This window comes from Pelecanus crispus, chromosome 3 (genome assembly GCF_030463565.1).
Source record: "Pelecanus crispus isolate bPelCri1 chromosome 3, bPelCri1.pri, whole genome shotgun sequence".
Taxonomy (NCBI): domain Eukaryota; kingdom Metazoa; phylum Chordata; class Aves; order Pelecaniformes; family Pelecanidae; genus Pelecanus; species Pelecanus crispus.
In genome coordinates this window covers 80,010,740-80,037,211 of record NC_134645.1, presented here as the reverse complement: position 1 = coordinate 80,037,211, position 26,472 = coordinate 80,010,740, and the positions used below count along the sequence as shown (strand labels likewise).

Sequence of the window (26,472 nt, the reverse complement as noted above, 5' to 3'; positions counted from 1 at the left end):
CCGTGTAGACCTCCCCATGATCAAAAAACCCAAAATTCCACTGACGGCACCAGCCTCTGAGCCACCTGTTAATCAGGTGAGTTTTCCCATTCCTTTCAGCATTCCTTGCTGCCACTGACGGGATTGAGGTAAACACTACCTGCGCTCCCGATCCTGCGACCAATCGCCCCAGTGCCCTGAAGTCCCTTTTCATTGCCTTAGGACTTCTCTCTGTAATCTCATCGCTACCCACCTGTATAACCAGCAACGGGTAATAATCGGAGGGCCTCACGAGGTCGGGGAGTTTCCTCGTAATGTCCCTAACCCGGGCCCCAGGGAGGCAGCAGACTTCCCTGTGCGATGGGTCCGGGCGGCAGATCGGGCCCTCAGTTCCCCGCAGGAGGGAATCGCCCACCACAATTACCCTCCTTTCTTTCTTAGCAGGGGCAGTCGTAATCAGTGGGGTTGACTGACTGGCCCTCGGCAGCCCCCTGGCTGGACCTTCGCCTTCACCTCCCTCCCCGCTTGCCTGGCCCTCAACTTCCAGAGCCCCGTATCTGTTGTGTAGGGGCAGCTGGGGAGGGGAGGGAGGCCGGGAGGGGATTCGCCTGCCTCCCCGGGCAGGGACCTGTTTCCATTCCCCCCATCTCTTGGATCCCCTCCTTCTGCTTGCCAGTCAGAGGGCAGGGGATCCTCCGCTCCTTGTGGGGCCTCCGCCTGCTGCCCTGGCCCCAGGGACGGCAGGGTGCGGCTCCACCAGTCTATCTCCCTCATATCTTGTAGAGAATAGATGTTTAGGACTTGTCATCCCACAAGATGCGGGGAACCTAGCCTAGCTCAACAAAACCATTTAACTTACGCTTTTCTTGCTGATTTATTTTTATTCTAGTGAAGTTAGTGGGATGGACATTTACTGTTAAGAGTGTATGAAAGGGTAGAATAACTAAAAGCTGTTAACAACCAAATCTTAATGTTGGGACTTCACTGTAAATGCCATTCATCTCTTGGTAATAAATCTGAAAATCTTTAGAATGAGATAATCTGCGTGTTTGACAGCCCAAGTGGTTTATGCAAGAATTGGTAAGTGACAAATTGCTTAAGCCTCTGTGGCTCATAGGATGGGGTCTTAATTTACCACATTTTAATTATTAAATTAAATAACAATAAGTACTAATTAAAACTAATTAAATGTTATGCAAAGCAACCTGCCCTTTTTAGCTGTTTGGCTAATTAGTAATGAATTTACCTGGGGAGAAGGGAACATTGTAGGTTTATTACCTAAATTGTCCAGCGGAAAAAAAAAAAAGCAAAACCAGACATCACAACTTTTTGCTTGCATGATGTGAAACTGGAAAACTCTGACCTTTGCTTTCTTCTAACAGACTTTGTGTTTAGACAAACACTTGAGATTTAAGTGTCAAATTCTGCTTCTAACAGCTCTCATTAAACTTACAGGTAGCCACATATTAGCACAGCGAGGATTACAGAATTTGGCTGAAATTTAAAAATATTGTGGATTAAAAGGATTGTGAGTTGCTTTAACATAAATAACAGTATATTCTTTCTAAGGAACAGAATTAGTATCCAGTGTTGCAGTCCATGCTGCAGCTTGTTTCTTTTATTTAAGGTTTTGCTTGATGCCTGTTACAGGGATTTGGCCTGTGTTTAATTCAAAAATGTTTTTGTCTTGCATACGTATAAAAGAAAACTTCTAGCAAGCTTTTTCAGATTTTTTTTTTTTTTTTAATTATTGAACTATCTGCCTTCTGTAGATGAAGTACTTCTCATGGACGATAATGGTTTGGTTTTATGGTGTTCAGGTAGGGTTTTTTCCAAAGAAAAACAGGACTGTGGCATGTTTAAGGAGTCCATAAGAAGGAAAGCTAATGTGATTTACTGTATTTATAGTCTAAAATCCCTTCTATTTTCTGTGCGCTTTCCTATGCTGACTTTTAACTGGCCAAAGGGCCTTTATGGTAGGACTAAAGGAGCATGCCTTGGTAGGAGCTAGGCATTCTGTATCTCTAGGGAGTTACAATGAAGCACCTGCTTGTCTGCACTTAGTGCCGGAAGCTTCTTTCTGTCTCAAGGTAGACTCCTTAGGAAATGGTAATACTTCAAAGTACAGCCCTGAGTGCCATTCCCCTATGATAGTGTGATGCTGTGTTGTAGGATGAAAGAGGCAAAAGGAGAGCATTTAAGTACCAAAGAATTTTTTTTTACCTAATCAAATCATATCTGAATTGTAAATCAACCTGATACTGCAAGTAAGTAGACATCACATCTATTTAAAAAACAAACAAACAAACAAAACCCCAAACAACACACCAAGTAGTTCGGTGATAAGACATCACCTGCTTCTCTTTTGCCTTGCATCAAGAGTGGTACCTGTGTCTGTCTGGACAGACACTCATTTAACCTGTCTGCCAAACTTCAGTGGATCTATACACTGAGCAATTTCAGTGCTTGGCTGTCCTTATTTCTGCTAAGTTGTGTAGTCTTTTTAGGCTGAATTAGATTGTTCAATTTTTCTGTACAGGTCATATTTTCTTAGATCTTTGATCATTCTTGATTTTCTCTCTTGGACCCTTTTCAGTAGTATGTGTCTTGCCTGATATGTGGTGTCCAGAGTGGCCGCTGTATTTCAGTTGGGTGCTTGTTACCAGCGCTGAGAAAAGCAGAGAGGTGACACGTAGAGCTGAAGTTTGCAGTTCCTTTGTATTATGTCTTCGAAGAAAGCCATATTCAGTAAAACATAACTTCCTAAAACCTTAATTCTTCTTTTCCAGGTTATACGGCATGTACCACCTTTAATGAAATTGCAGCATTCCATAAAGCCCATGTTTATACAATTTCCGAGTTGCAGCAAACACAGACTGATTCTCTGCCAGTCCTACAGCTGAACTTTTGGCTTTCTGTGGAGGAACACTGTACCTGTTTAAACTGATAGCATCTTGACCCACCTTTTTATGAGTCCTGTGCCTTTGTGAGTGGGAAGTGACCTAGGGTAGTACTTAGCCTGTCACTGAATTCACAGATGCCCTCCTCTTTCAGCCTAGCTACTGATAGTCTTCCATCCCACAGAGCCACTTGGGTCACACTTGGGACATAAGCTGCTACATGATGAATCGCTCACCTTAGGCTTTTAGATAAATCAAGACATGTTGTGTATGACCAAAGGAAAAAATACAGCATGGCAGAGGGATGTGATCGCTTAGATTACCTTATCTGAGTCACAGCTCTGCCAGACTGCTGCTCCTGTGATCCCTTCCCTGTTTGCTGTAGCTATGGCAAATGCATCTAGAATGCATGCAGGTAAGTTCTGTTGGCTGTTGCCAGCATAAAGGGACAGAGTCGTAAGACCTGTGTGTGTACTTTTTGCGCATGCAGTTGTACCCAGTGATCTTCACCAGGTGCAGAGGTTGCTGATGAGTTCTTTCCTCTCATTTTAAAAAAAAAAAAAAACCACCATAAAATGCCCCCATACAGATAGCTTGCCAATTTGTGAAATGATTGATGGACGTTAATATTTTTAATGTTTCTGCTACTTACCAACATCTCATAATGCTGTACAAAATAGCATTATCGGATGTTGACCAAAGGATAATTTGTCTGCTGCAATTCAAACTCTTGCCATAGACTAACATTTCAGAATATGTTGTGTCAATACTTTATTTTCCTATCAAGATTTCGATTCTTTAAAATACTGAGAAAAAAAGTAAAGTGGGGAGTTGGGACACATTCAAATTATTATATAATTTAAAGTGAAATGGCATAGTGAGAAGATAACCATTATGTGCTTCAGCAGCATATTAATAGATCATCATTTGATGCCCAAATATGCAAAAGCATGAATAAGGCTGGAGGTCTTGGGGAGTGTAACTCTGATAATATAACATGTGCTTCAATTTCAAGGCTCGATGGTTTTCACACAGAAAGACTATGCCTGTGGTGGTCTAGGAGTGAACATATTGTGTGGCTTCCAAGTGACTCAGCACTGTTCCACCAGCAATGAACTGGAACCAGAATTGCTATAATCGTCCAGCAGAGGATCAGCTTTCATGGCACAATCTGTTTCTTTTCTCAATTACTGAGTGGCATATAACAGGACTTAACAGGGAGAAAAGAGGAGGAAAAATAGCAGAAGTGAAAAATTCTTGGCATTTTTGCAAAACCGGATTTTTCTCACTTTTTCAGTTCAAAGAGCAGGAAAAAAACCTGTGTCTTAATTTCAAGTAAACTGATAACTATTTAAATGTCACTGACAGTTGATCAGATAAATTTTGCCATATTATCAATTATATTAATTTTTATTTTCTCAAATTATAAGGTTGGTGGATAAGATGTGAAGTCTAGCTGGCAGAGCAAGCTGTATGATGTGACTTGAAAAAGTTGTCTATGGAAAATGTCCTCAGGTCATGGAGCTGTGAAAGGAAATATGTGTGTAGGTAATACAGGTTAGGAAATGGTTTTGATATGCTCCTATTCTAGCTCGGGATGCGGGGATCTGGTTTTGTTGCTGAAAGACTGGATTAGGCCTGCTGTGCTGCTCCCAGGCAAGTTCATAGTGTATGAAGTCAGGGCTATGAATGTACCAGTAGCTGTTGTCATCCAAGCCCAGTGAATTGGAAAGGTCGTGTGATGAGAGAAATGAGGTCAGGCCAAGAATTGGCAGCGCTAAGGGCTCAAGCAAGAGCCATGCAATGGCTGGACCTGCCTGTTAAAATAATTGATACACAGTGAGAGTAAAGCTTTCTAGTTGGACTTAACAATTCTACTAAGACAGATGGGATTGCTGATGTCATTCTCTTTCTTTTTTTTTTTTTTTTTTTACCCACCCCACAACTTTTTTTTGAGCGGTTTTAACCAAATATAATCGAGTAACAAGCCAAAGATCTTTAGGTACTGTTTTTCTCTTCTGTGTTCTCAAAAACCAGGTTTTAAAATTTTTTAAGTTGTGCATGCCTAAGCAAATTTGTTTGTAACTTACCTGCTGTTGAATTGGGGAGAAAAAAAGCTTCTGGGTATGGCATGTCAGAGAATAGCTAACAACATTAAACAAGTAAAGAACATGCCATTTTGCTCTTTCAAGATACTATAATACAAAGCAAGATTGAGTTTGTTTGAGGTAATTTTCTATTAATGAAGTGACTGCTAAAATTCGATCCTCTATTGTGCCACTTCCTTCTGAGTTGCAAATGCTTTTGAATCCTGTTGTAGGTGAGCACTGATTAAACGCTGATGCTAAGATAGCTTTTTCAGTATAATTACTAGGGATATTATCAATATACTAGCACATTGTAAATCCCTTTCAAATGCATTTATTCTAGAATAAAGATGCAGGAAGCAATACCCGTAATAATACCACAAAATAGCATTCTCCTTCGTTAACTGAGCCCTTTAAGTGGGGTGGGGGGGGAGGGTAGAGTCAATTTAGGATCAATGTAAATGAGCCTTTGTAGAGCTCTGTGAAACCAGGTCTTTTTGAGCACTGCCACCTAATCAGACCCTTTCTTTCCCATCTTCTCTGTCTTCTACTTCAGCTGCACTTCTGAGTTTTTCCCTTTGACTTGCTTGAGAAGTTATTCTTTTGGTTAGCCCCTCTTTCTTGTCCCTTCATCAAGTTCAGTTTTTATCACAACAGGCTTGGAAATGTGTTTAAATACTGAAGCTGAATTACATTTATACCTTTTGGTAAAAACTTGGAGGTAAGGGATCATTGGATTCTCTGAAACTCATTGTTATACATACCTTTGCGCTGATGTCTAATATTTTTTCCCAACTATCTTTCAAAACAGATACTTGTGACTTCTGCCTTCTACCTTTTGTAGAACTCTAGTTTTCACACTTTTACATTAAATTGGTGACCATTTTAATTGGCTCTTCTTTACAAGGTCTGGTCTTCAAACATCCTTAAAGAAAAAAAAAACTTGCCTCCAATCTTGCTACTGTTTTTAAAATGTATGCATGAAGTCTTTAAAAAAAGTAATAATACACATGCAAAGTTCTCCATCTCTTAGATGAATTTCTGAGTGAGGGCCCAACATTGGTTTTGCAATCAATATTTTTTAAAAATAGAAACTGTGGCCAAGCTACTCTTCTCCTTTCATAGTGCTGAAAGTGTCAACTTGAACTACAGCCCTAATTTGGTCTGAAATGGGGTAATGTCATATATTTTAAAGTCTGTATGTGAAAAATGGTTTATTAATATGTCTGTTTTATTTCAGGAAGATGTGGAAACAGGAGTCCACCTTGATCCTGCTATCAAGGAAGTTCAATACAATCCCACTTACGACACCATGTTTGCACCTGAGGTAAGAAACAATACTGATCTTTAGAGCAGAAATGCCTTTGGCTTAAAGGGCCGAGGTTCTATAAATCTCGTGCAAAATTCATGTAAGACATATTTTCTGTGGAGGCTTGCTGTATTTTGGAATCTAGTTTGGGCAAATTGAAAAAAGATTCTATGCAGGTGTGTTAGTATTTTTAATGTTTGAGTTTAATATTCTGCATAAAGCTGTTCTAAGAAGAATCTTAAAGTGTTTATCAGACTTACAGCTATGGAAATGAAAAATCAAGCTAGGAAAATAGCACTGTAAAGATGTTGAGTAAAACACACTGCATTAAAGTAGTCTCTTACTATTTTCACATTTTTGTTATTTACTCATCGTGCTACTTAGAGTAAAATGAATGGTTGTAAGGCCTGCGGATATATGGCTTTTAAGAGGAGGATTTAAAATTAAAATCCAAGTACTTTCAGTGTAACTATTCATGTCAGTCTTAAGTATTTTAATAACTTAGGCTATGCTGAATGTGTATAGTGAGAAACCATTTTAGGCTGAATTTGGACTGCCTGGTGCTGTGTGAACCACTTTCTATTTTACTGTAACTGACAGGCTGTCTGAAAGATAAAAATAGCATTTAAAAGCATTTAACTTCTTTCAGTATTTAACTTCTTTGTACAGTTTGTCTTTTGTTAGACCAGGGGTTAGCATTCTAGGTAGACAAAGGCTGCATCAATCTGAAATTTCTACATTAGTTATTCTTCATGTTTAGAAAACCTTTTGTGGAACCACATAAATTGGCCTTTTCATAGCAAGCTTGCATTTTGCAACATACTGAAGCCATGAGGTGTGTGAGCAAAAATACTGGTTTAAACTTACTACAGTGTTACCTTGTGTAAGTATTGTAGTTAGGGAAGCCTCATGTGGGACAGTCCCAGGTGTCTGCAAATCTGGCTGACAAGCATAGGGATTACAATGAAATTTAGCTTGATATTAGTCTCAGTGTATTGCATTTGTTTGTATTCACTGTTCTTTTCCCTAGTCATGGTATGGTCAGAAAGACCAGCATTTGTCGTCTCACAAGAAGAAAAGTAAGGCAGGGTTTCCTAAGTGTATTTCCTGGAATAATACATCAAGTCCCCAGTTGCTCTTTAAATTCACAAAAGTATTGTTGGCAGTGTAATTTCCGTATTAAGTACGTGAGTTTAGTAGGACCTGATATCTCTTTCTCGATATCTCCCTCTTACAAGGGGCAGTATGCTGTAGTTTTGTCTTCTGTATGCTTGTACTGATCACATACTAAATGGTAGTGTTTTGTGTCAAGTAGTTGATACTGATTTATCCTCTGTACCAGAAATACAGGCTAGAAAGTTCAATTGTGAAACGAGCTGTTTAAAGCAACTGTGTAAGTGATTACTGTGTAAAATAGTCTAAAAAGCTTATTCAGTAGTCATAAAGAAATATAAAGTTGAAGTGATTTTGCGTTACAGTTTTTGAAAGACAAGACTTCTCCCCTCCCCCCCCACCCCGTGTTTTTTCCTGAAAAAGTACTCTCACATAAATAAGAAATTAGTAATTCTGATATACTTTCTTTTAACATTGTTGATGCAGTTTGGACCAGAAAACCCATTTAGGACTCAACAAATGGCTGCACCTAGAAATATGCTTTCTGGATATGCAGAACCAGCTCACATCAATGATTTCATGTTTGAGCAACAAAGAAGAACATTTGCAACCTATGGTAAGTCCTTAACAGTGGAATTCACCCCCCTTCATTATGCCCAGGTTGGACAAATAAGTTGCTCTCTATAGAACAGTTAACAGGACTGCAAACTCTGTAAATTGCTTTTTAACAGACTTAACTAAAACATGGAAGGGTCTTTGAATGAGAATCATACAGCTGCAGATCATAGTATTTATTTGGGAAATCTCATTTCATAATTCCCTTTGAAGCTGTAATCAAGTGTATGACCTCCTACCAAACCCCTCTTAATTAATCCTTCCATTAGTTGCATCAGTGTAGAAAACACAAATCAAAATTTCACACTTTTAATATGACAAGTAACTGTAGATCTGTTATGCAAATAGATGATTTCATGGGATTCTAACTAAAGGTAGCTCTCAAAACCAAAAGGAAGCCTTACTGAATTGTCCGGTTCTTCAGAGTGGTTGCCTCTAGATAGAAGCTGAATGAACAGGAAATGAAGAAAGCGGGAATACATTACTCAAATATTCTTAGCAAAGACAGACCCAAAGAACTCTGTATTGGTGGTCATTATAGTTGCTGCTTTCCTGTCTTGAAGAACCTTTTCATTTGTAAATAGTTGTATTTGAAAAATGAAATATCTGAGTTTTGGAGAGGCTTGAGTTTCAAATAGATTTTTTTTTTTTTTTTGTGGATTGTAAGAAAAATGGATTTTTTTAATAGGGAAAACATGGAAAGACTATGGATTCTAAGTGTTCTTTTGGAAACGTTTGAAAGAACAAAACTTCCGTGTATTTACATTTGACAGTGGTTAATTTTTCTTCTGTGTTTCATTGTGAGCTTTCATTTCTTTTTTCAACTTGACTGCCTGTGCTTGTCTTGCAAATATGAATCTTTGTTTTCAGATAAAGTATCATTTTATATTCTTCAAATTCAGTGTATTAGGCAAGTTCTGGTACTTCCTATGTAAACTTAGTGTTACAACACTCAACTTCTTGCACAACAGACTTGCGTCTTTATTCGCATTTACATTCAAAATACTACTGCTTGCAAACTGTCATGCCTCAAAATCACCTCCCTACACACGAGTCCCCTTAAATTCATTAGGGCTTTATGCATGCATGAATTCACTTAGTGCATTCTGTGATGGATGAGATTGGGACTTTATTGCTAACATCTGTGGGAGCCATGTATTACAGTAAAACCTGGAAGAAAAAATTACCTAAAATCAGACTAGAACATCCTCAGTTTCCCTTCATATTTGGGGTTTATTAGAGGTTTTCTTGTGAATGTTGACATATATTTAAGAAAGTTTTTTTTCTTTTACACAGTTTTAGCTAATAGGTACTTTTCATTAAGTTGTTAGGATGTGGAATACAGGCAAGATGCCAACGTTAAGAGATGGATGTCTAGTTCCATAGCATAACTTTAACTTACTTGACTGCAATTTTGATGTTAGAACTTGACAGACAATGCAGGTAGGAGCCTATTGAGGATCTGAATAGACAGGTTAGATTTTTTTTTTCTGTGAAATTAAATGTTGTATTTTGTGGGTTGTGCATTTTTGTGTGTGTGTAAAATAGATACTGGAAAAAAGGGTCTGTAGGCATATAGTGTTTGGGGTTTTTTTGTTTGTCAAGTATAGTATGGGGGAAGATGGAACTAGCGAGTCTACTCAAAGCTCCCGCTGTTGGTTTATATCATCAGTGTACAGCACTGTGCCTTGAAAGCTGTATTACAAGAGTATAAAACTATATTTTTGAGACTGATAACATGCACAACTGTGCAACTATCATATTCAGCTTTCTAGAAATGTTCAATAGATAATGATCTGGGTACAGTGAAAATGAAGATATGAAAAGGCTGAGATAGGCAATTTAAACTGCAAGAACAAGCACTAAGCAGCTGAAGTTCAAGCTAGAAAATGCGGTAAATGAGCATGATATCCTGGCTCACTAGAAGGTCTGTTAAAAACAGCACTCCTTGAAGTTGTCAAAAAGTTGTCTATTAAAAAATTCGATATTCTCTTTTCCATTTGGAAGGAGGTAATAAATATCTTCTCAGAAAAGACCAAGTATAAAAACGCAAGTATAATTGCTAGGCATAAATCAAAGTCATAACATATTGGAAGAACAGAGAGTAAACCTCTTAAAAGCTGCAGATCTTGAGATCTCTGGCCTCTGTTAGGCTCTTCAGCACCATTGTGCTAAGGCAGGAGGTCTTAAACAAATCTGCAATGGCTAGCATGTAGATAAGCAGTGGGTATAAATGAAGGCGAGTGTGGTACAAGACAGAGAGGGTGGTAAATGAGATTGTGTATCCAAAACAGCTCAACTGCTGCAGAGTCTTTAAAAAAAAAAAAAAAAAAGCTTTATATATCATTTTGAAAGTTAATACATATTCAGTGAGAAACCTGTACAGTAATCACAAACACAACCAAAGTATTTTTTGGCAAATAGCCTTTCCAATCTACTTCTCTTGTAGTAAATATTTACTGTCAAAAGTTCTTTTTCCTTGTGATGCTTGGATAGCTCAGAACATCCATGCTGTTATTGACTGAGGGTCCTTCCAGCCCTTTATCCTATGAGACAGGTGGGCAGCAAGGGGTACCTAGTGAGGAGTAGAAGAAAGCAGCAAGCTAATAGTGATATGTCTGAATACTCTTTTTCAATATGCAGTCTCTCAATCAATGGCAATGTATCTATGTTAATTTTCAGTCAATTTGCTGGTTTTGTTTGGGTATTGTTTTTGACAAATTTGTCCGGCTGCTTCTTGAACCCATATAATTTTTTTGTGTACATGGTAACCTATTGCAGGCAGTTCTGCAGCTTACCAGCACCTTGTGTGAGAAAGTACCTCTTACTTGTGGAACTTAACAGCCTTCTAGTTTGACATTATATCCCCTAGTCTCTTGTGTTGGAAGACACACTGAGCAGTCATTTCTTATTCACCATTTCTGTGTCATTCCTTATTTTATAGATCTTGGCCATAACTTCATTTCAGTCTGCTTTTTCCCCACCTGAAAAGATCTGGTCAATCTTCTTGTTCCTCTGTTGCAGCCCTTCCATGCCTATGGCTGTGCTTCTCTTCTATGTCTCTGCTAGTTCCACTGTATCGTTCCCAAGATGAACAGCAAAGCTGTGCACAGCGTTTAACATGTAATTTCACTGTGAATTTGTTCTGTGACTTAATAAAGTGAGAGGCTTCTTCCTTCATTTTCTAAGAATTCTTAATGTTGCATTTTTCTCTGTGACTTTGAGTAACTTTGTAAAAGCTACTTCTACCTTTTTCCAGATCGTTTATCAATATGTTGAACAGCAAGGGCCTGAGCATGGATCCACCAGCAACTTCCCTGTGCTGTGGAAACCAACCATTTATTCTTGCTAGTGTTTTAATAACTTCTAATCAATTGACCATGTAAAGACCTGTGGGCTTTTTAAAGTATCTTTGAGGCACCCCATAATCAGTCTCTCTCAGTTTAATACAGGTATCCAACATCAACCAAGGTTTGCTCATTCACATGATTGTCACCTCAGAAATATTCTGGAGGTTTTGTCATTGTAATTTACCTGTACAGAAAGCTGTGTTGTCTGCCCTGCTGCAATATATAATGCTCATCTAAGTGCCTACTCATTGTTTTCTTTATTAGAGTTTCTACTGCTTGAAACTTCTAACCATACAAATGTCTGGCTGGTTGACCTGTAGTTCCCCAGATCTCCTCTGCCTTACTGTAGTGTTTACTTTGTCTGCTGGAGTTTTGTTCTTTGTATTTTTCACATTTGCATGCAACTTTAGCTCTTTGAAGAACAGTTCCTTATTTCTAATAGTTTCTCTTTGCATACTGTTCATGTGTGCTCACTTCCTTCTGGTCTCTTTAAAGTCATATTTTAATAGCTGGCAGGCATTAGTTCTTTTTCTCCTACATGGTGTCTTTGAAGTGTCCCCGCATTTGGAATAGTTTACTCTTTGGTGCTCACTTTGTGTTGCTTTTAAAAATCTTCTTTACTTACATAGCCCTCCTGTTTTGAGATTGAGATCATTGTAGTAAATATTTTTATGACTTTGTTTGCTTCCTCAACAATGTTGATTTATACTGCATTATGGTCATTGTTAAAATGTGTATCGTTAGAATCTTAATATCAAGTTTCCCGCACTGCTTAATTGGCTTTCTTTTTTCACACGAATCTCTAACATGAATGCTTCATGGTGCAAGTATGTTGTGTAAAAATGCTATTTTCATCACATCTTGGTGTGAGATTTGCACAGTCTACTACAAGGAAGTGACTAAAATATGTCATTATTACTGTGCTGCTGTCCCTAGCACCTGTTTAATCTCTGTTACCATTTCATTGCATCTTCTGGCCAAAGGGTCAGTAAGAGAGCCTTGGCAACTGTACTCACCACTACTTAAAGCTGCAATTTCAATCCAGAGGATCCCTTAATGCTTGTTAACGCTATTAACTTGATAATCTTTAAGCTTTCTGTAGCATATAGCATGTTCTTCCCCACTGGTATGACCATCTTATTTCTGTATTCTTTTTACGTGGTAAAGAGTGTATTCTGTCCAATTATGTCAGTATTGTCGTACCAGTTACATTAGTTTACGAATTTAAAACAAGGTATTCCGATTTCACTATGTATTATTTTTAGCCTCTGCCATTTTGCGTGCATGCTTGGGTTTTCCATTTCCCTGCCCTCAGTGTAAATAGGATTCTGTGCTTACTGCTATCCCTCTTATCTGAGGTTTCAGATTTCTGTGCTACCTTTTGCTTCAGGATATGGCTTTTTTAAGGTTGTGTGTCATTCCAAATTGCTTATTTTTCTTTAACTGTTGGCTATCCCCAACTATTTCATCAAAAAGCACTCTTTGAACCTTCTCAGTACCACCAAGCTTTTAAAGCTAGATGAGACCTACCCATCTCAGTAAGGTTCCCTTCATTTCAGGAATTTGGAGAGGTGAAGTTGACACAGGCACTGGAGGTGTTTTCCACAGTAGGGTTAAGATCTGCAGCTTCTCTTTGCAGTAAACAGCCTCTTGAGAATGAGCTCTCCTTCCAGAATGTATTGTATACAAATTCAAAAATACCATAGCTTAATTGAGTTACTTTTGTACTGTCCCTCTGTCCATGGAAAACTGAGGAAGAGCATGCCAAATGCAAACCTCAGATCTCTGACAGATCTTAGCTTCTTTATCAAGAATGTCTCTGTGATACCAGCATGTGGAAGTAGTCAGATGTCTGCTGCTGTCTTTATTCTTTAGGATACAAAACATTGTAGTTCAGGCATATAATACACAAAAGGAAAAGCCAAATCTTGGACTGCTCCAGTCATTCTCCATTTTATCCCTCCCACCCTTGCCCCGCCCCCCCACCCCCCAACACTGGATTTTTAAGCTGTCGTTTTGTCTTTGACCCCCAAGAGGTTGTGAACCCTTGTTATTGCAACTGCAAACCTGCTTTGCTTGTCTTCCAGACTCCCCAGAAGGAGTCAGGGGATATTCAGGTCCTGTATCCACAGACAACAGCTTGAAACCAGTGATCTAGTCACATCTCAAGTCAGAATTGCTTAAAGGTCACTTCTATTTTTATACTGTTTTGCATGGTTTTAAAATCTACATAAATATTATAGTTGTAGGGCTTTTTTCATGAGTGTAATATGAGTTGAGATTTTATCGATATCACCCTGAACCTTCCGTGCTGCAAATTTAAACTATTTCTCATATTCCCTTCAACAGCCCTATCAAGCCGTAGGTCATTGTTGTCTCTAACATTCTGCATACTGAAACTACCTTTGGGTCCATCAATTTTTTGCCTTCTATCCTTCATCTCTCTTCAGACTGACAAGCATGTTTCTTCAATCTTTTCCAGGCCTTCCCCCCACCCCCAATGTTTTATTATTCTTGTTGCTCTGAATTTTTATCTAAATTTTTCTTTAAAATACATTGCTTAAAACTGGACATGCCGATTTAGAATAGGCCTTGCCAGTGCTGTTCTGTGTTTTATATAGTTTTTCCTTTGCAATAAATCTCAGATTTTTTTCTTTTTTTTTTTTTTCTCATTGGCATCAGGTAGACTTGTTAAGTGTATCAACACCACTGCCCTTGCAACCTGTATTTTTTTCCCCCTGTACCTAATCAGTTATTTTGGTATTTGTCATTCAGCGTATCTTTGCTGAAGCGAAATATTTCACACTTGTCTTTGGTGTCAGCTGCAGGTTTTGCAGGTATGTGATCCTTTGCTGATGGCATAATCCATAAAACTATTGAATAAAATAGTCCAGGCAGGCCATTTCATAATCTTGTATAAGATCCTCTCCCAGTTTGATGGGAAGCCATTAATCATTACTTTGTGAGGGTCTGACCTTTTTTTAATTGGTAACCAGTTTTACATCTGCAGTCATAGGTAATCTACCCTATTTTGAATCCATTGATGTAAGGCAATCTTCTTATGTAATTTCAGCTGTTAAAGAGAAGGCTTTATCTCTAGAAAAACAAATTTCTCTTCACAAGCCATTATGATGTAAATGGCCAAAAGCTTAACTAGCACTATTTTTCCAGTGTTGTAGTCCTTAGAGCATGGTTAAAAAGTCTAGGAAGTCCTAAAATGCAAGCACTTGTTTATTCTTCTGTATCTGTACCCTCAGCAGAAGCAGTGTCTTTTCTTGAAAATTCCCTTTTGAGCATTGTTTAAAAAAAAAAAAAAGGCAATATACTCTCCTTAATTATGTGGGCATATATAAATTTTCAGTGTGAAGCAGAATTACGGATTGTATTTTACATGCTGCACACAAACTGTTCATGAATATGGTAGAAAAATAATTTCATAGCTATTTCAGCATCAATACTCATCCTGGAAGTGAACTGCTTCATTCACGCAGCATTTAATATTTTAAAATCTCTTCCTTTTTAATAAGAAACAGTCTTCTGTCCATGAATCTCAAAGCTCTTTATTGAGTATTCAGTAACTTGGTTTACTAAGGATTACTTAATCAGTAAGACTGATATTTTAAGAGCTTAAAATTACTCTGACTTGGAAATAATACTTCTGATTTTTTTTTCATCTACTCATGTTACATGCAACACCTACAGTCACTATTACCTATTACAATTGTAGGCACTGTGTTCTCTGATTACTTTGATTCTGCAGAGGCCAGTGCAGTCAGAATGGTTAGTCCAGCTGTATTTTTCCGCATACCTGAGCTACCTTGGGTCTCTGCATGCTGCATTGCACAGTATGGTGTAAACATACTTTAATTAGCTGTTTTTCTGGAATGCACATCAAAGTCTGATTATTTAACCAACCATTTTCAGGTGCACTGAAATTATGGATGTAGGTGGAATTGTACCTTTCCATGCTAAAAAGTGGCATGAAATATCTACGTCCTAAATAAAACTGAAGGAGATGTAGAAGTCAGGGCACATTATATGGCATACCAGCTGAGTAGGATAAAAGCAAGCTGTCTTTTGCAGCTGCGTTTAGGAGTCCCAGCCAGAAAGAAAAGATTCTCTTTCACATATCCACTAGAAAGTAGAAATTGTTCAGAGCTTTTCTATGAGAATGATGCTGGACCAAATTCAACCTAGCTATAAGAAGTCTCCACTTCCACGGGAAGCTGTGCTTGGCCCAGGGGCCCCATTCATTAGAATACTGTCCCTCTTTTACAAGTACCGAGCAAATAGAGTCCCAGAGACTGTGTCAACAACAGTTGGAGGACAAGTAAACCACTGTATTGATTTTGACATAAATCAAAAGTAATATCTCTCTGCTGTTAACAGAAACCTTATAGCATGGAAAAGAACTCATTGAAATAGTGGCTTAATAAAAGCAGGCAGTTAAATTAGCGAAAGTCTAATTGCAGTGTCTGCTCAGTTTGGTTATCCATGGAAGTAAATCCTAATAATAGTCTGGAATAATTTTTTTGTTGTTTGGTTTAGGTATAGTGGGAATTTATATTTCATAAGAGGTATATATTTGGTATATATTTCTCTCCTTATATCATACTCATGGAGAATCTGGGCATATATTGTTCCATGACTGGGTCTTACCAGGTTTGAAGCTCGAGAGTTGGTCTGCAGGTGGATTGCTCCATTTGTAGGGGAACACTTGCTGTGTTCTTGGAATGTCTCTTCTAATAATTTCAGTAATATTGTTTTTCCAACATCTAAAAAGAAATTAACTGGACCATCTTCTAGGACAGTAGTCTTTCTAAGAAATGGTTGGGGAGATGATCTCCTTTGGCTATTGGGATGATGTTGATAGGTTCTCAGCTTGTATGCACCCAAGTGCTATTATGGGCCATTGGTCTCTAGGGTGGACTGGGTAATCTCCCACTGTTCGTGATTGTCTCTGTGAATCAACAAAAATATAAGAATTAGATTGTATGCTGTAGGATTTCTTTGATTTTGTGTGTGTAATTACTTCTACTGGTGGTTTCATATCTTCGTTGCTTCTTTTTTTTTTTTTTTTTCTTTTTTCTCTTCCCACTTTTTTCCCTTCCTGATACAGAGAAATTCTCATTGGGTCCTCAAGGGACATTTTGTCACTTGAATAATATTTAATAAAAATTGGTGATATGTCCACCAGGGTGCAGTCTTTCCCAAAAAAAAAAAAGCCATGGTGGTCAGTAACTGTTCAGTGCACCTGTTCCTTGGAAACTAGAAGAATTTATTTGTCTATCTTATTCTCATAAGATCATGCTATCCACTTCAGGAGAAATGGAGAAAAACTGTAAGATATGCATATTAAAATGAGAACCTCAGTGTCAAAAATTGTAAATATCCTGAATATCTATGAAACGCTGGTACATTTTATAAATTATTTATAAGAGTAAATGCAGCAGTGTTTGGGGTTGGTTTTGTGGTTTTGCTTTGTTTTTTCTTTAACAAGACTCAATAGCTGTAATCACGAAATGAAGATGTGAATACTTAATTCTTTTAAAAATTAAAGGCCATTGCTGCTGCTTCTGGTACCATCCACGTTAGTTAAAGTAACTGCTTTCAAGTAGAAGGAACAAGCTTTCCCAGCTCTGGCAGGAGGAGGATGAAGTAATTTCTGCTGGGGGAGACAGAATACGCACAAAGCCCCAGAAAGCCTCATTTGCTTTCATTTCTTCCCTATCTCTGTCCTCTTCCTTCCAGCTGCCGCCATCCCCAGGACTGCCAGAAATGAGTAGCGCTCTTTGACCCAGCGAAGGTAGTGGGCAGGGCAGGGGGCTGCGGGGCCAGAAGCTGCTGCTGCTGCTGCTGCTGAAGCCGGAGGGCTCTCTGTGTGCGGTAGCAGTGGGCTGGTTTCAGCGTGACTTACCAGCTTTGCAAACCGAGGAGCAGCGCCTGAACTAAAGCAGCATCTGTTTAAAATCATGTGTCACTAACATAAGATTTTGAGCTAGTCATTTCCTTAGGCTGTGTTACAACAAGGAGAGGTTGCTATGGCATTTCAAAATCTAGTGTTTGCATTACAGCAAACTGGTCTGAATTCAGTGTTGACCTCACTTGGAGCAGGGAGGGCCAGGAGCCTCCTGAGGTCCCTTCCCACCAGCAAGATTCTGTGACTTTGCTCCTGTGACTACCCTCCCTTTCTGTCTTATGTTATCTGTTGCCTATTATACTGTCCTGGTTTCGGCTGGGATAGAGTTAATTTTCTTCCTAGCAGCAGGCACAGTGCTGTGTTTTGGATTTAGTAGGAGAAGAATGTTGATAACACGCTGATGTTTTTAGTTGTTGCTGAGTACTGCTTATGCTAGTCAGGGACTTTTTCAGCTTCCCATGCTCTGCCAGGTACACAAGAAACTGGGAGGGGGCACAGCCACAATAGTTGATCCAAACTGACCAAAGGGCTATTCCATACCATATGACGTCATGCTCAGTATATAATCTGGGGGGGGGGTGGGTGGGGGGGGTGGCCAGGGAGCAGCAATCGCTGCTCGGGAACTGTCTGGGTATCGGTCGGCGGGTGGTGAGCAATTGCATTGTGCATCACTTGCTTCGTATATCATTATTATTATTATACTGTTACTATTATCATTACTAATTTACTTTATTTCAATTATTAAACTGTTCTTATCCCAACCCAGGAGTGTTTCTCACTCTTACTCCTCCAATTCTCTCCCCCATCCCATCGGGGTAGGGGGAGTGAGCGAGCGGCTGCGTGGTGCTTAGTTGCTGGCTGGGGCTAAACCACGACATATACTTATATGCTTCTTTATCTTGTGCAAATTTAAGCATTCTGGCAGCAATGCATACTCAAGGGCCTCATGGTAAGACTTCGTAGTAATCTTAATACTCAGGCCAAGTGAAAAGTGGATGGGATTTCAAAGTATCAACTCTTTCTCATCCCTAGCTCCCTGAGAGCCATCAGGAAAAAAAATTTCGTGGAGTGTGTTGGGGGGAGGAGGGAAATAATAAAAGTTGTACAAAACTAAAAAGCCTGAAATAACAGTATTTTATTTCTTCTCTTGATCTAGGTTATGCATTAGATCCCTCTATAGATAACCCTGAAGTTGCTACCAAATATATTGGCTCTGTAGAAGAAGCTGAAAAAAATCAAGGTAAATAATTCAGAATCTCATATAAATGACTTGCAACTGATGACTGTTTCTGTTTCTTCTTCACTAAGAAATGGAATAGGTATCGGCAAAGAAAGGAATTATGAGAGATTACCCATGTCCAGAGACACAGTAAATTAAGATGTGTTGCAATTGTAATGTGAAGGGGGAAGAGAGAGATTGGGGGACTTTGTTTTCCTAAAGTAGCAAATATTTCAGGCTATCATTATGTCAAATTTCAAATTAGGATTTGTAATTGGAACCTAGCATGTGCCGTTACATGTATAGAATTGATCTGTATATTGGAAACAGAGCTTTTTGGTCCTCTTAAATTCTGTCTTAGCTAAAATTGTCATATGTCTGCATTAGGATACTTGTATGTTGGGCTAATCACCTTCACTATGCTACTCGGTAGCAAACCGATCACTCTGTATGCAACCTCTAGCATTCTGTTGGGAATTGCATGTTATCTCTGCTTGCAGAGTTGAGCTGTTTGGCTTATTTGGAAAAGAAAAACCATTGGAAGGTTGCCAAATGGTAAAGGCATAACGTGCCACTGGGAGAATTGACTACCAGAGGCATGGGGTTTGTAATTAATACTTTGAGTGTTAAATATCTTGTATCAAAGTGACTTATTTGCATTGAAAATTGTACCTGTGTAAACTTTACAGTAATGCTTTCCCTTGCATGTCTCTTTCCAACATTTTATTCACATGTGTATATAAAGGTTCTTTATTTCTGTGTCCTCTTCTGTGGAATATATCCAAGGTTATTTCACTCTTTTCTTCCAAAGTAAGATAAAGAAAATAGACTTATTTTGGTACAGCAGCTACAGACATTAGACAGAAGTGGCTAAGATTAAATCATTTCAAAACCAAAAAAATCCCCAAACCTTTTCATAATGGAATTTTAGTAATTTATTTTAAGAAAACTCTTCATTAATGTATGATTCCTTCATATGATCATTACTTTTATTTTTTACATTGCCTATTTCCCCTTGCTTATACAAAGCTCTTTTTGGCTCCTTTGCGCTAGATGAGTATTACTAATGCTGTAGGAAAACACTGTTTGAAAATTGCACGTAATTGTGTATATGACCTTTTGAAAAACTTTTGAGTCATTACATTAACATCTTTTAACTTTAATTTTTTCTCCTCCCATATCTATATTGTTTAATGGCTTTGACAAATGGAATTCTGAGGGCGCAGAAAAGCTAGCACTTATATCAAAGAACAAGATAGTGGTTGGAGGTAGATGACTGTGTCAGTGAGGACAGACTTTTTAATAGGGCTTGTAGCAATAGGACAAGGGATAATGGCTTTAAACTAAAACAGGGTAGACTCAGACTAGATATAAGGAAGAAATTTTTTTACAATGAGGGTGGCGAAACACTGGAATGGGTTGCCTGGAAGGGTTGTAGATGCCCCATCCCTGGAAACATTCAAGGTCAGGTTGGACGGGGCGCTGAGCAACCTGATCTAGTAGAAGATGTCCCTGCTCACTGCAGGGGTGTTGGACTAGATGACCTATAAAGGTCCCTTCCAACACAAACCGTTCTATGATTTTATGACTTTTTACTAAATTAAAATACACAGTTGTGCATGGGGTTTTGGGAGACACTCTTATTTTGGGGTTTGGGGATTTTTTTAGAAACTGAGAGAGGTGAGGGGGATCAGAAGCCAATTGTTAGGACTCCGCTCATTCAAACACTGCACTATTTAAAGTATGAAAATTGATGTATTCGTACAGTCCACAGACTTATTGTTAAAAATGCATGAGTACATGCATGGTTAAATACTCTAACAAACCATGACATGCAGTTTAAGTGGTTCCTCTGTTACTGTACATAGTTAGCAGTGTTCATAGTTAGAAAAGTTAGCAATGCTTTGGCCAATTTTTCTCAAATCCTTTTTCCATTTTGCTGTGTGTATTGGAAGGAGTGGTGGTGGGGTTTTTGGGTTGTGGGTTTTGGTTTTTTTTTTTTTTCTTTTAAGCTGACTATGATGTGACCTATGATGTTGTATTCTGTGTTAGCAGCTAGGCAGTGCATTGTTTCTTTCTTCAGGTTTAACAGTGTTTGAAACAGGACAAAGGAAAATTGAAAAAAGGAAGAAATTCAAGGAGAATGATGCCTCTAATATTGATGGTTTTCTGGGACCATGGGCAAAGTATATTGATGAAAAAGAAGTAGCCAAACCATCAGAAGTAAGTACTACTTTAACACAATAGATACTGATTGTTAGTACATTGCAGTGGTTTTAACACAGATCCAGTTGCACTAGTAGTTTTTCCAAGCAGAAGATTCATGCTATGCTTTAGGGTGATAGAAACATTTCAGGTGATATGTCCAAATAAGGTGTTCTGAATATTCTGCATTGAATTATTTACAGGACTGTTTGGAATAAAATTAATGGTATTTTTGTGTAATGTGTAGAGTCTGATTAAAAGATGTTTATAAACAGAAGCAGCGTGAAAAGAATTGAAAGTAAAGATTGTTTAAAAAAGACAAGAAAAAACCAGAAAAACAGTTACACACACCCCCCACCCAAAAAAAAAACCCCTTCTCCCACCAAAAAACATCCTTCTTGTTCAGGTAGTGATGCTTAGCTGTAGCCTGTAAATAAAAAGATAGTATTTAATTATTTTCAGTGTACATTGCTTTTTCAATTATTCTGGTTTTGATGAAGATATTCTTTTTATTGATGCTTAGAAATATTTCTAATCTCATTTAGCAAATAAATGTGGTCTTAATAGCAAGTAAATGGTAGTACAGTTCTGGATTTTGTTGTATGATTCTGAATGCTGAATTTTTAAAAGTCAAGATCATGTTTTATTTTTCCAGGAAGAACAGAAAGAGTTGGATGAAATAACAGCTAAGAGGCAGAAGAGAGGAAAACTAGAAGATGATAAACCTGGAGAGGAGAAGACTATATTACATGGTAATGGCATCTTCCTGCCTGTTCTCATTTTCTTGCTCACTGTGTTTTCTTGCCTGCTGTGTTAATTAGTAAGGATGGCAGACAGCCTCAGCAGTTTTGCTGAGGCACCTTGATGTTTCTGTATTGGAGATAATAGCACTCACATGCATAAGCATAAAGGACAGGGAAAGAGATAAACTTGGACTAATTCCACTTCATACTGTGAAGAGCAGCGCGGAAATGTCATCTTTCAGGGTACTGCTTTTATTTATTTATTTTTAATGATACTAGACACACATATCCCTTTCCTGTTTTACAGAGCAAGCATTTTAAAGTTATGAGCTTGGCTCAGTTTCAGCTTCAGAATTACTGCAGTTTTATGTGTCAGTACTTTCATCAGCAGGTAGTGCTTTGAGTTATGGCTTACGTACAATTTAGAAAATGACTTGGACTTTATACTACTTAAATTCTTAATGTAAATGTTCTTGCTGTCGTACTATGAATAATTGTGTATCAAATAATTACCCTATGGAAGCCTATAGCATGTGGTACCTTCAAAGAAAATGGTTTGGTAAGTAAGTAAAACTAAGTGATTTTTGGAAACTTATTTCAACTCTGCATGCAAAACAGTCCTGCCTTATATTGTTTGGCACAGATAGTTAGTTAAACCAAGTCTCTCTTTGTTTACCACTTTCTACAGCCAGGCTCACAAGCACAAGCTGGAGCATCCTTTCTTATATGCATTAAAGAAGAAGTGGCTATGAGATATGCATTGCTGACATTAGTACTTCATTCTGTTTATATGTAGTAGATCATGACAATATTTATTGAATAGTGACAGGCATAACAAACCTGACTGGAGAAACTCTTGCTGTTAGATGAGTAAGACATAGGGTGGAGATTGTCTTAATGTTCAGATTATCTCATTCCAAGCAGACTTTGCTGAAATGACTTGATTTGAGCTCAACTGATGTCAAATAAAATTCCACATCTGTGTCCTGCAAAGGGGGGTTTTCTTTCCACGCACCCCCACACACACTTCACAGCAGAGCAGTTGTGTTGAGAAAAACCTTAATTCTGTGTGGCTGTTGAGCCTTTCAAAGATTATAACCTATTAAAATACAGGCTCTTGGATTCTCAAAATTCTGTGTTTACCTTTTCAGTCAAGGAAATGTACGACTATCAGGGGAGATCTTATCTTCATGTCCCTCAAGATGTTGGAGTTAATCTCCGTTCTACAGTGCCACCTGAGAAGTGCTATCTTCCAAAGAAACAAATCCATGTGTGGTCTGGACATACAAAGGTAGGAAGTTGTGTTTGTGAGCGTGCATCATAAAAACCCACTTTACTTTGTGTCTGAAGCTAGTAACTTCCATAAAACTGAACTATCAGTGGAAGGAAGGAATATTTATGTGTTTACCACGTTATGCATGTAACTGGTTGCATTACATGCTCACACAAGGTGTTTGCCTGCTCAAATGCAGTTGTTTACCTGCAAATACTTTTTCATGAACATAGTGACTTCCTGACCTCCTTTGAAGGGACAAATATTCTTCAGTGACTTCTGTGGGATTTTGAGTTATTTCCTAAACTACCACGTGAATAAGAGTAAGGTTAATTCTAGAGATCCCTGATTTTTTTTTTAATAGTAAAAATACTTAAGGGCTATTTCATATCAAACTTAGGAAAAGTTGTATAGATTTTGTGATTATGATGCATCAGCATTACAGAATACCCAAATACAGCTATTACCTTTGAGAGGTCTGCCTTGTTAAGCATTTTCTTTGATGATGCTACTTGACATTTACAGTTTCTTCTTGTGCCAGAGCCTGTAACTATATACATAATTTTGGTATTAAAAAAGTGTTTCACTGATAAGACTTGTAAAGCCTATACTCAATTTGCTGCTGCTTTTGTCTCTAATTTTCAGTATCACTTGAAGGAATACGTTGTGCTGCAATGGACAGCACCTTAATCATATCCTCCTTTCTTCCATCTTTCAGATACAGAGAACACTTTTAGCTTTTACCCTTTTTTTAGTTTAGTCACAGCTCTGAACTCTTCTTCAATGATTGCTGCATCAAAGAGCTTGTAGCTGCAACTTTCCATGCTTTCCAGAACAACATCTCCTCCCCAAAGCTCTAGTCACTCCTCTGCCTATTATCCTATTAGAACAGACTGATGCATAAAATAGCTTTTTCCTTCAAACAAGAGATGAATAATGATATCGGTGAGAGAAGCAAAAGCAAGATGAGCTGACAGATCTAGAAAAGCTAGGGGATAAGTAGACAGTAATAGGATAAAGCACCCAACTCCAACCAGGGGTGGGAGGAGCTGGATGAAATATGAATAGAGTAATTGACATGAAGTGGAAAGAAGGGACATCAAGCCACGAGTATTTGGCAGTTCTTCGGACTTGTTCTGCAAGGAGTGCCCAAAATACAGATAGATGGGAAGATGCTGTGCCCGGGGAATCTGAGATCAGTGGGTAGAAGCCACTGGTAGTATAAGTAAGAACTGGAACTGGCCAGAAATTTTTTTTGTGGAAATCTTCCTCACCTGCCCCACCTGAAAAGGCTTGTTACACAGAAATGGTCGCCCAAACCCACAATTTGTATTGTTTTGCTATGTTTACCACAGTAATGGTGTGAGTGAAGGAGGGTATGTGTACAGCTGTTGAAGTGAATCAATTTGTTGCCAATAACAATTGTTCAAAATGCATTGCTGTTTCTAAAATGGAGCGTTGGTAGATTATTTCTTTTCAAGATACAGTATATGTGTATTTTATGAAGCTAAGCTTTAGCTTTTCGCTTAGAAAAGAGGGCAAATGAACTGAGGAAATATCTAGATGCTCCACTTACTGTTTAATTATGTCCTTATTTACAGGGTGTCAGTGCAGTTAGATTGTTTCCTCTCTCTGGGCATATACTGTTGTCTTGCTCTATGGATTGCAAAATTAAGGTGAGTCATGTTTCTGTTTTCATGTATGTATTTTATATCATCACTGAATACAGACAATGCATTTTAGAATACTTAAACGCTTGGTACTTCTACCAAATACCTTTGTCTGTGTTACTTTTATTTTTCTCACTTGATTTTTAAATTACAAATTTGTTGGAACAAAGATAGAAATAATACACAGGACTGTGGGTGTTAGAACAGCGTTAATCATGTAGTAATAGTATTTAGAAGGTCACAAGTTCCTCAGGTTATTGCCTTTGTTGTTATAATAATTCATTTTCTGTGAAGCCTAGTTTTATAACTAGCAATAGGTTTCTGCTGAAGTGTTTTACTGAAGCATTTGTGGTCTTGAACTAATCTCATTTTAGTCCAGCATATGTCATATTAGAAAGCTGATAATTTTTTTTTTTTAACTAGCAAAACCTTAGGGCTTTAATGTTGGAAAAGGGTATGGGGTTTTTAGTTATTTTAAGGGGGTTTTGCTAACAAAAAGGTTACAGAGCATTCTTATGAATTTCTGGGTAGGTAGTTGTGATTAATCAGTAGACGTCGTATGTTTGAAATTAATTTCTTAAAAGATGTTGCCATATATGCTTGCACTTAATTTCAGCATCATTATTGTTTAACAATTGACATCTTTTTCTCCCCATCCCTTTTTCTTTTCCTCCAAGCTATGGGAAGTATATGGAGATCGAAGATGTCTAAGAACATTTATTGGTAATAGTCTTTTTTTTTTTTTTTTTTTTTTTAAACTGATGTCTATTTAAAACAACTTCATGGAAGGTTAGCTTAGTAATTTATCACAGAGAGGACTTGTAGGTGTCCAAGGCAAACGGTATTCAGTATTGTTGACAGTAAGACTTGAAAAAGGTGCAAGTTTTTAGTGAACCTTTGTCATTATTCCAAGCAATTTAATATTGATATGTAACACCTTATGACCTTTAAAACAAAACATTAGTGTACTGCAGTCATCAATACTTTATGCAAGACTCCTTTCCCAAGGCAAAATTGTGAAATTAAATTACCAGATCTTCATGTTGAGAACAGCAGCCCTCTGTATTTATGCAGTGAGGGCATCTTGTGGTCTGATGATCTCACCTTAAATAGGTGGTCTCTTCTGTGCTGAGTTTCTAGTGCAAAAGCATGGGAATTTTTTTTTTTCGCTTCAGGTGCCGTCTTTGTTCACGTAACAGGTGCTTTTTAAAGCAGATAGCTGAGATATAGAGAAATACAAACTTCTTAGCAGCCTTGAATGCAGAACAAAAGCAGCTGATTCTCCTTTTGAAATGGGAACATTTCTAGAACACTGAGTGAATATATGTTGAGTAACAACAAAGAAGTCTTTTTTCACCTAATATTTCTGATGACAGCAGTGTGGCAAAGACGATGGCTCAAAAAAGGTTCTTTCTCAATAGACTGCTCTTTCTGAACCAGTTTGACTGTTTTTCTCAAAAGGTCCTTATTATCAATCAGATTCACCTGCTATTTTGCTGTATTTAAGTTACTGTGCCAATATTTTAACTAAAGAGGTCTCCTACCAGCCTGATGCAGTGGTCAGATGGAAGTATTGGGGTTGAAGGGTAGCAAGGTTAACACCAGATGAAAGCATTATTAATTTTCTGATCTAATATTTCCCAAATTTTGTACCAGTTTTCTAATTTTAAATGTTTCTCCTTTGACTGACTCTCCTGTAGTGTTTGTGTCTCCTTTTTTTTCATTAGATGTTGACATTTATTACAGTGTTTTAAACTCTTGTGGCTCTTAACTGTGGCCAGAGCAATCTTTGAAACCAACAGTACTTAAAGCTCTGCTTGTATATCAATTTATGAATGATGCACAGTGGTTGGTTCTGTACAGTGCTATTGTTTCTCTCTCCAGTGCTTTAGAGGTGTGGGGATTTGGGGGTTTTATTCTCATCGGTCTTTAGGAGTTACATTTTCTTTCTCACTCGAATCATTCTTTAAGCGTGCTCATGAAGAACTTCAGTAAGCGATTTCCTTGTTCTCTTTGCATTGTTAAAGACTGGAGCATTTAACTTTGATAATGTTTTAAAATAAAATATTAATTCTAAGCATGAATGGAT

The 26,472-nt window shown here is 38.0% G+C and overlaps 1 protein-coding gene across 1 annotated transcript in view; it reads left to right on the top strand.

Annotated features, from left to right (window-relative positions):
- CDC40 (cell division cycle 40) overlaps positions 1-26,472 on the top strand; it is a 46,161-nt gene that overhangs the window by 8,443 nt on the left and 11,246 nt on the right. The window contains exons 2-9 of the mRNA XM_075707720.1: positions 6,207-6,293; positions 7,875-8,004; positions 18,430-18,513; positions 20,576-20,715; positions 21,353-21,449; positions 22,592-22,731; positions 24,315-24,389; positions 25,061-25,106. Coding sequence (XP_075563835.1) covers positions 6,207-6,293; positions 7,875-8,004; positions 18,430-18,513; positions 20,576-20,715; positions 21,353-21,449; positions 22,592-22,731; positions 24,315-24,389; positions 25,061-25,106 — 799 coding nt within the window. The remainder of the gene's footprint in view (positions 1-6,206; positions 6,294-7,874; positions 8,005-18,429; positions 18,514-20,575; positions 20,716-21,352; positions 21,450-22,591; positions 22,732-24,314; positions 24,390-25,060; positions 25,107-26,472) is intronic.